We start from the raw sequence: 9715 nt of genomic DNA, 5'->3' as shown, positions 1-9715 counted from the left end.
ATATTTTCCGCCGTCTTGATCCCCCTCACCCCCTGGTTTCTCCCATCCTCTCAACCCCCAACCAGTTGCCACGCCTTTACCGTTGTGTCCCACCCTCTCTCCATCTCCACACCCTCCATCTCTTTTCCCAACACATCTTCCACCATCTACCCCTCTCGGTTGATGAGCTTCGCCCTGACATCTACCCTTCCTACCAACTCTAACCCCTTCTTCCTGCCTCCTCCTCTGGGCTCCCTTTCCTCCCCCTTCCTGAGCGGCTTCCCCCTCCTACTCCGCCTCCATCTTTTGTGCCTCCTTCCAGTGTCTCTGCACTCCCTCCTGCTGTCTTTCCTCTTCCTCTCCCACCCCACGTGTCTCCTGCCTCTTCGTGAACCCACTGTTCATCCCGCCTCTCTTCATCCCGTAGCCGCCTCTTGATCTCCCCCCCCCCCTTTTCCATACTCTCTGACCTTTTCCCTCGGCAGGTCCCACCTGGCAGTTTTATTGTTCGTCGTGTGTGCTCCAAGTGAGTTTTAAGTGTGTTGTTCCGGAGTGTTTTTACTACTGTGGCCGACTTTTAACCTGTGCCTGCGCATTCAGTGTCTTCTCTGTGTTTTAAGAATTGCCAATTGTGTTTTTAACTTTCTGGTGACTGTCCCCCATGAACGTCTCCATGTCAGTGTATATTTTACCTCCATTTTCTCCCCATACTCTGTTTTACCTTCCCCTTTTTTATCTCCTTATGTGTTTATCATTTTATTCAGGGGCAGGGGAATGAAATCACAATAAAGAAAAAAAAACCTAGTCCAGCCAGTCTGGTACACGCTCTGGATTTCGTTTCTATCTCGACGGTACTGCGTTCTGGTCGTTGCTCGTTGTTGACATTTGCCTGGTTCTGGTTACGAGTGGATTTACGTTTGGTGTTTAGTGTTGTGGTTTCCACAAGCCTCCGTTGTTTATCTCTTCCTTGTTGTGTCGCTCATAGTCGCTCGTAGTCGGTCGTTGTAAGTTGTCGCTGGTCTGTTGCCCGACTCGTCCTGTGTTTACCCGGTGGTGTGTTCTTCACCGCCGGCGGCTTCCCCGCCTGGCGGCTCCGATCCGCGGCCCAAGGCGTTCCCACTGTTGGTTGTGGTTACTACACAATACAAGCTGCATTGCATCCACGTCACAACGGATGTTCGAAGTGGCCTCCATGGGATGTGTATTTCGTAAGGCAATTACGTGTCGGAGATGCGTATTGTTGAAGTACTAAGTAACCATGAAGTTATTCTGTGTGATTGTGAATAAAACGGTATTAAAAGTTTTTCTTTGCTTTATTGTTCTGAACACTATAAAGTTACAATAAAAGTTAAATATCTGCCGGTGTCGACATAGCAGAGAGTGATGTGTTCGCTGGAAAACGTGTGGTGTTTTCTGCATTTGTGTGGCTGCTGCAAGAATTCTTACAATCTATTCCGCCGAGTGAACAGGGCTGAATCCACCTCGGCTTTCATGTAGCTCAAAAAAAAAAAAAAAAAAAAAGGTTCAAATGGCTCTACGCACTATGGAACTTAACATCTGAGGTCATCAGTCCCCTAGACTTAGAACTACTTAAACCTAACTAAGGACATCACAGACATCAATGCTCGAGGCAGGATTCGAACCTGCGACCGTAGCAGCCACGTGGTTCCGCACTGAAGTGTCTAGAACCGCTTGTCCACTGCCGTCGGCTTTCATGTAGCCCCAGAGAAGGAAGTCTAGTTGATGAGGTTCAGGAATCTTGCCGGCCCTTGTACAGGACCTCCCAAGCCGATCCACCGATTGCGAAAGCTACTGGTTATTACCGGTCTGACTGTTTCTGCAAAAGATGCCCTGGGTTCCCTCATGCTGAAAACACATCCGCTTTCTAATACGTAGTCGGCAGGTGGACTTCCAAGACCTGAGCCGAGCAGGGAACTCATAACGCGCAACTAAGTTGTCACCCACGATACCGATCCATATGTCTACTGCAAAACGTCTCTAATATCCGGGCACATATGGGAATTGTGACTTTCCGAAAAAACTGAACCTCATCTATAAAACGCAGCGCCGTCAAGAAAAAGAGTGTTCATTAGCCTGTTGCAGAAACCAGCGTACATACTGAAGACGAGGTGGATAGACTGTACTCTCATAGGACGATAAGGTTGAAGCAGATCTTCAGGTAACGCATCCCATACTAAACTATGGTGAATACTGAGCTCAGCAGAAATTTCCCCTTGTAATTGTTTCTGCGATGTTCTCAAAGTGGGACAGCACTTCTCCCTCGACGTTAGGTGTACACTCCGCCCGTGGTCTGCCAGTATTTGCCCTGGTTACCGCCAATGAGCTGGTATTCCCCAGTCGAGTGTGGACTAGTAAATTCGCAGTGATGTGGACATGTACGTGCAGAGGAACGTTCGCGATACATTCGCTGGAACTTCAACTATTCCTTCAGTCACGCCTTAAAGTGCCTGTGTCGCATTTCCCGCAAGTGTAGCGCTCCATGTTGACAACGCAACTGTCATGCAAGCAGTAGTGCTGCCTCTGCTTACTGACTCAGTGTCTAAGATTATGACACGACAACACGTCACGTACCTTAAACTAACATCTGATGTAAGAAAATCTGGTCCACTCGGATATTAACAGCGGCACGCACAGTGCTAACGCGATATGGGTTCTCGACGTACGTTTGCTTTACGAAATATATATTTTTGTCTCTTATATCATCCTTCTTAGTTTGGGCAATGAATTTTTAAATGTATATATGCCGAAACGCCAAACAACTGGTATAGGTATGGCACTTGAAATACAGAGAGATACGTAGGCAGGAAGAATACCGCTATATAAGGCAACAAGTGTCTAGCGCAGTTGTTAGAACGGTTACTGCTGCTACAATGGTGGGCTGTCAAGATTGAAGGGAGTTTGAACTTGGTATTATAGTCGGCGCGCGAGCGATGGGACACAGTATCTCCTAGGTGGCGAGGAAGTAGGGATTTTCCCTTACGACCATTGCACGAGTGCACCGTGAATATCAGGAATCTGGTCAAACATCGACATCGCTGCGGCCGGAATAAGATCCTACAAGAACGGGACCAACGACGACTGAAGAGAATTCAATGCAAGGCCATCAACAAGTTCAGTAGGCGAACCATTCAACGGAATATCATCGATATGGGCTATCGGAGCCAAAGGCCCACTCGTGTAACCTTGATAACTGCAAGACACGTGGCTTTGCGCCTCCCCTGCGCCAGTCAACACCGACGTTGGACTGTTGATGACTGGAAAGATGTTGCCTGGGCGGAAGAACTTCGGTTCAAATTGTATCGAGCGGACGGACGTGTACGTGCACGGGGACAACCTCATGACTGCATGGACCGTGCACTTCAGCAAGGGACTGTTGAAGCTGGTGGAGTGTATGTAATGGTGTATGGGGCGCATGCAGTTGGAGTAATATGGAACGCTGATAATCTAGAAACGACTCTGACAGGTAACACGTACGTAAGCATCCTGTCTGATCGCCTGCATCCTTTCATGTATTTGTGAACTGCTACGGACTTGGGCAATTTCAGCAGAACAATGCAAAACCCCCACACGTCCGGAATTGCTACAGTGTGGCTCCAAGAACACTCCGCTGAGTTTAAATACTTCCGCCGGCCACCTAACTCCCCAGATATGAACGTTATCGAGCATATCTGGGATGCCTTACAATTTGCTGTTCAGAAGAGATCTCCACCTGCTCCTACTCTTACGGATGTATGGACAGCCGTGCAGGATTCGTGGTGTCAGTTCGCTCCGCTCCGCACCACTTGAGACATTGGTCGAGCCCACGCCACGCGGGGGCCTGACACGATATTAGGCAGGTGCACCAGTTTCTTTTGCTCTTCACTGTATGCTTGCAAACTGCGGAGCACCCCTCGTTCAGCACGGAAACTACTGGTGACACATTGTTCTCGGAATATTCGTCAATATTTCGAACGCAGTGATGTGGCTACGGCGTTCCCGGTTTGGTGACGAGTGCTGTAATCAAATGTTAGAAGACTGCTGTAGACTGAGGCGACAATGCAGACGCGTGAGAATGGACGGGGGCGGAGTGCCGGGACGGTCGCGTGCTGCCGGTACTCACATTGAGCTGCATGACGATCTTGCTGTAGGCCCAGTGCCAGCGCTCGCGGGCCGACAGGACGCGGCGCTCGGGCTTCTCGGCGGGCGGCGGCGGGTGCACGACGAGCGAGACGGGCGCGGGCGACGACTGCTCCTCGTCCTCGAAGGACACGCTCTTCGACTTGGCCTCGCTGGACGGCGGCGGCTCCTCGCTGGGCGTGCGGCTCAGCTCGAGCGAGCCGGTGGCCGTGCCCGGCTGCGGGGGCGACGCCGCGTGCTGCTGCTGCGGGGGCGGCACGTACGGCTCGATGAGGCTGTTCTCGGGGGCGGCGGGCGGCGTCGCGAAGCGCTCCAGCAGCGCCGGCGGCGGCGGCGCCACCACGGTCGGCGAGTCGCGCCCGTAGCGGTGCTCCGACAGCGAAGACGCCTGCCGGCTCGCCGGCCCGGGGTACTTGTCCAGCTGCGTCGACGGCGTCGACCGGCCCTCGTGCTGCTGCTGCTGCTGGGGCGTCGAGCGGCCGCCGCCGAAACGGCCCTCCAGCTGCGGGGGCGGCGGCGGCGGGTACTTGTCCAGCTGCGCGGCGGGCGGCGACGCCGGGTAGCGGTCCAGCTGCGCCGCCGACGCCGACGGGCTGAGGCCGGCGCGACCGTGCAGCGTGCCCAGCGCGGGCGGCGGGCTGCCCCTGGAGCCCAGCTTGTCCATCTGGCTGCCGCCGGGGCTCGTTCGGCCGCTGTACCTGTAAATCAAACTTTCGTTCTTACCGTTGAAAAACTTATCACCTGAAGGGAACATGTAAATTACTTATGACTTACTTCATTAATTAATTCAACCCTATCTACAATAATCCTGAATGGCAAAGAAATGGATTCAAATTTGTACCAAAACTGGTAATCGTACCCACATCTCCTGCTTATTCGGCATAAGCGTGATGCGTTACACCGTATTGGCACGGACTACCGTAGTACGTCCCTCTCACTGATACAAATTCCATCTCGAACTCCAGCCCGTTGCTACGTCTATGTCTAATAAGCGGGAGATCCAGGTTCGAATCCATGTGCTGCTACTGATTTTGACCCACTGTTTTGGCCTACATCGTGATCACACGTAAAGGCGAGACTCAATGTGTCCCAGGAACTCCAAATACATGCTATCGACCTAAACTGATTAGGGCCATGAGGCCCTCTCTTACATCACACCAGTGTTTCACGCATACAGTCTCTTCCTTTACGCCTTGGTTAAATAAAAAATAACAATTGTAATATGACATAGAGTATTAAAATGATGTCAGTGTCTATTGAGACAATGTGAGGAAATAATAATGTCTATAAATAATAACGTTAATACTGGTTCTATTTCTACTATTACAGCTGCTGTTGCCACTAACAGAAATAATAATAATAATAATAATAATAATAATAATAATGTCAAAATCTTACTAGGAGATTTCATTGCGCAGCTAGGCAAAGAAAGAAAATACAGGAAAACAATAGCAAACTTTCCAGCACATAAATCGAATAATCAAAATGGACGGAGATTGGTCGAATTCTGCAGGATATTCAAACTTAAAATCATGTCAACGTATTTCAAGAAGAAACCATAAAAATGACATGGAGATCACCCAACTCACTCATTGGTGAATTCCAAATTGAACATGTTGCAATTTCCTATCCAAACCACAGAGAAATCGTAAGAAAGGGTGCACTCAGACCATTACCTAACGAGAATCAAACTACAGTTGAAACCTCAGAGGTTCACAGAAAGGAAGCCACTAATCCCAAAATTTGACACTAGCCGGATCCAACCATTTTTAGAGAAAATGCCCTCCAACAAATGGAAGCAACTCAGAAGCAAACTAATCGAAACCGCACAAACACTGGAACCTCTGCAAAAAAGAAAAAAAAAGCCCTAGGTGGAACGAAGAATATAAACAAGCAATCCAACCCCCACAGAAAGCATTTTGTTGTTGTTATTGTCTTCAGTCCTGAGACTGGTTTGATGCAGCTCTCCATGCTACTCTATCCTGTGCAAGCTTCTTCATCTCCCGGTACCTACTGCAACCCACATCCTTCTGAATCTGCTTAGTGTATTCATCTCTTGGTCTCCCTCTACGATTTTAACCCTCCTCGCTGCCCTCCAATACTAAGCTGGTGGTCCCTTGATGTCTCAGAACATGTCCTCCCAACCGATCCCTTCTACTGGTCAAGTTGTGCCACAAACTTCTCTTCTCCCCAATCCTATTCAATACTTCCTCATTAGTTACGAGATCTACCCACCTAATCTTCAACATTCTTCTGTAGCACCACATTTCGAAAGCTTCTATTCTCTTTTTGTCCAAACTATTTATCGTCCATATTTCACTTCAATACATGGCTACACTCCATACAAATACTTTCAGAAATGACTTCCTGACACTTAAATCTATACTCGACGTCACCAAATTTCTCTTCTTCAGAAACGCCTTCCTTGCCATTGTCAGTCTACATTTTACATCCTCTCCACTTCGAACATCATCTGTTATTTTGCTCCCCAAATAGCAAAACTCCTTTACTACTTTAAGTGTCTCATTCCCGAATCTAACTCCCTCAGCATCACCCGACTTAATTCGACTACATTCCATTATTCTCGTTTTGCTTTTGTTGATGTTCATCTTATATCCTCCTTTCAAGACACTGTCCATTCCGTTCAACTGCTCTTCCAAGTCCTTTGCTGTCTCTGACAGAATTACAATGTCATCGGCAAACCTCAAAGTTTTTATTTCTTCTCCATGGATTTTAATACCTACGAATTTTTCTATTGTTTCCTTTACTGCTTGCTCAATATACAGATTGAATAACATCGGGGAGAGACTAAAATCCTGTCTCTCTCCCTTCCCAACCACTGCTTCCCTTTCATGTCTCTCGACTCTTATAACTGCCATCTGGTTTCTGTAAAAATTGTAAATAGCCTTTCGCTCCCTGTATTTTACTCCTGCCACCTTTAGAGTTTGAAAGAGAGGTTTCCAGTCAACATTGTCAAAAGCTTTCTCTAAGTCTACAAATTCTAGAAACGTAGGTTTGCCTTTCCTTTATCTTTCTTCTAAGATAAGTCGTAAGGTCAGTATTGCCTCACGTGTTCCAGTATTTCTACGGAATCCAAACAGATCTTCCCCGAGGTCGGCTTCTACTAGTTTATCCATTCAATAATGGTTCAAATGGCTCTGAGCACTATGGAACTCAACTGCTGTGGTCATTAGTCCCCTAGAACTTAGAACTACTTAAACCTAACTAACCTAAGGACATGCCCGAGGTAGAATTCGAACCTGCGACCGTAGCAGTCGCACGGTTCCGGACTGCGCGCCTAGAACCGCGAGACCACCGCGGCCGGCAGTTTATCCATTCGTCTGTAAAGAATTCGTGTTAGTATTTTGCAGCTCTGGCTTATTAAACTGATTGTTCGGTAATTTTCACATCTGTCAACACCTGCTTTCTTTGGAATTGGAATTATTATATTCTTCTTGAAGTCTGAGGGTATTTCGCCTGTTTCATACATCTTGCTCACCAGATGGTACAGCTTTGTCAGGACTGGCTCTCCCAAGGCCGTCAGTAGTTCCAATGGAATGTTGTCTACTCTGGGGGCCTTGCTTCGACTCAGGTCCTTCAGTGCTCTGTCAAACTCTTCACGCAGTATCTCATCTCCCATTTCTAAAATATTGTCCCCAAGTACATCGCCCTTGTATAGATTCTCTATATACACCTTCCACCTTTCTGCTTTCCCTTCCTTGCCTAGAACTGGGTTTCCATCTGAGCTCTTGATGTTCATGCAAGTGGTTCTCTTATCTCCAAAGGTCTCTTTAATTTTCCTGTAGGCAGTATCTATTTTGCCCCTAGTGAGATAAGCCTCTACATCCTTACATTTGTCCTCTAGCCATCCCTGCTTAGCCATTTTCCACTTCCTGTCGATGTCATTTTTGAGACGTTTCTATTCCTTTTTGCCTGCTTCATTTACTGCATTTATATATTTTTTCCCTTCATCAATTAAATTCAATATTTCTTCTGTTACCCAAGGATTTCTACTAGCCCTCGTCTTTTTACCTAGTTGATCCTGTGCTGCCTTCACTACTTCATCCCTCAAAGTTACCCATTCTTCTTCTACTGTATTTCTTTCCCCCATTTCTGTCAATTGTTCCCTTATGCTCTCCCTGAAACTCTGTACAACCTCTTGTTCTTTCAGTTTATCCAGGTCCCATCTCCTTAAATTCCCACCTTTTTGCATTTTGTTCAGTTTTAATCTACAGTTCATAATCAATAGATTGTGGTCAGTCCACATCTGCCCCTGGAAATGTCTTACAATTTAAAACCTGGTCCCTAAATCTCTGTCTTACCATTATATAATCTATCTGATACCTTCCAGTATCTCCAGGATTCTTCCACGTATACAATCTTCTTTTATGATTCTTGAACCAAGTGTTAGCTATGATTAAGTTATGCTCTGTGCAAAATTCTACCAGACGGTTTCCTCTTTCATTTCTCTCCCCCAATCCATATTTACCCACTATGTTTCCTTCCCTCCTTTTTCCTACTCTCGAATTCCAGGCACCCATGGCTATTAGATTTTGGTCTCCCTCCACTACGTGAATCATTTCTTGTATCGCATCATACATTTCTTCAATTTCTTCGTCATCTGCAGAGCCAGTTGGCATATAACTTGAACTACCGTAGCAGGCATGGGCTTCGTGTCTATCTTGGCCACAATAATGCGTTCACTATGCTGTTTGTAGTAGGTCACACGCACTCCTATTTTTTTTGCTCATTATTAAACCTACTCCTGCATTACCCCTATTTGATTTTGTATTTATAACCCTGTATTCACCTGACCAAAAGTCTTGTTCCTCCTGCCACCGAACTCCACTAATTCCCACTATATCTAACTTTAACCTATCCATTTCCCTTTTTAAATTTTCTAGCCTACCTGCCCGATTAAGGGATCTGACATTCCACGCTCCGATCCGTAGAACGCCAGTTTTCTTTCTCCAGATAACGGCATCCTCTTGAGTAGTCCCCGCCTGCAGATCCGAATGGGGGACTATTTTACCTCCGGTATATTTTACCCAAGAGGACGCCATCATTATTTAATTATACAGTAAAGCTGCATGCCCTCGGGAAAAATTACGGCCGTAGTTTCCCCTTGCTTTCAGCTGTTCGCAGTACCAGCACAGCAAGGCCGTTTTGATTATTGTTACAAGGCCAGATCAGTCAATCATCCAGACTGTTGCCCTTGGAACTACTGAAAAGGCTGCTGCCCCTCTTCAGGAACCACATGTTTGTCTGGCCTCTCAACAGATACCCCTCCGTTGTGGTTGTACCTGCTACGGTCGCAGGTTCGAATCCTGCCTCGGGCATGGATGTGTGTGATGTCCTTAGGTTAGTTAGGTTTAAGTAGTTCTAAGTCCTAGGGAACTGATGACCACAGCAGTTGAGTCCCATAGTGCTCAGAGCCATTTGAACCATTTTTTTTGTGGTTGTACCTACGGTACGGTTATCTGTATCGCTGAGGCACGCAAGCCTCCCCACCAACGACAAGGTCCATGGTTTATGGGGGAGGACAGAAATCATACAGTAATTGAAACAGCAGAAAGACTGAGAAGAATTACAGAACATT

The 9715-nt window shown here is 47.2% G+C and overlaps 1 protein-coding gene across 1 annotated transcript; it reads right to left on the bottom strand.

Annotated features, from left to right (window-relative positions):
- Positions 1 to 4006: 4006 nt before the first annotated feature.
- Positions 4007 to 4870, bottom strand: LOC126305262 (uncharacterized). Its single transcript, XM_049992032.1, has one exon. It carries the CDS (start codon positions 4868 to 4870, stop codon positions 4007 to 4009), a length of 864 nt encoding a protein of 287 aa, XP_049847989.1.
- Positions 4871 to 9715: the final 4845 nt, after the last annotated feature.

This window comes from Schistocerca gregaria, unplaced genomic scaffold (genome assembly GCF_023897955.1).
Source record: "Schistocerca gregaria isolate iqSchGreg1 unplaced genomic scaffold, iqSchGreg1.2 ptg000304l, whole genome shotgun sequence".
NCBI lineage: Eukaryota > Metazoa > Arthropoda > Insecta > Orthoptera > Acrididae > Schistocerca > Schistocerca gregaria.
Note: the sequence above shows the minus strand (reverse complement) of the source record. Positions and strands in the feature narration are given on the sequence as shown.

Bases quoted from the DNA above. Each gene is read 5' to 3' on its own strand.
- LOC126305262 (XM_049992032.1), bottom strand. From the start codon at position 4,870: ATGTTCCCTTCAGGTGATAAGTTTTTCAACGGTAAGAACGAAAGTTTG.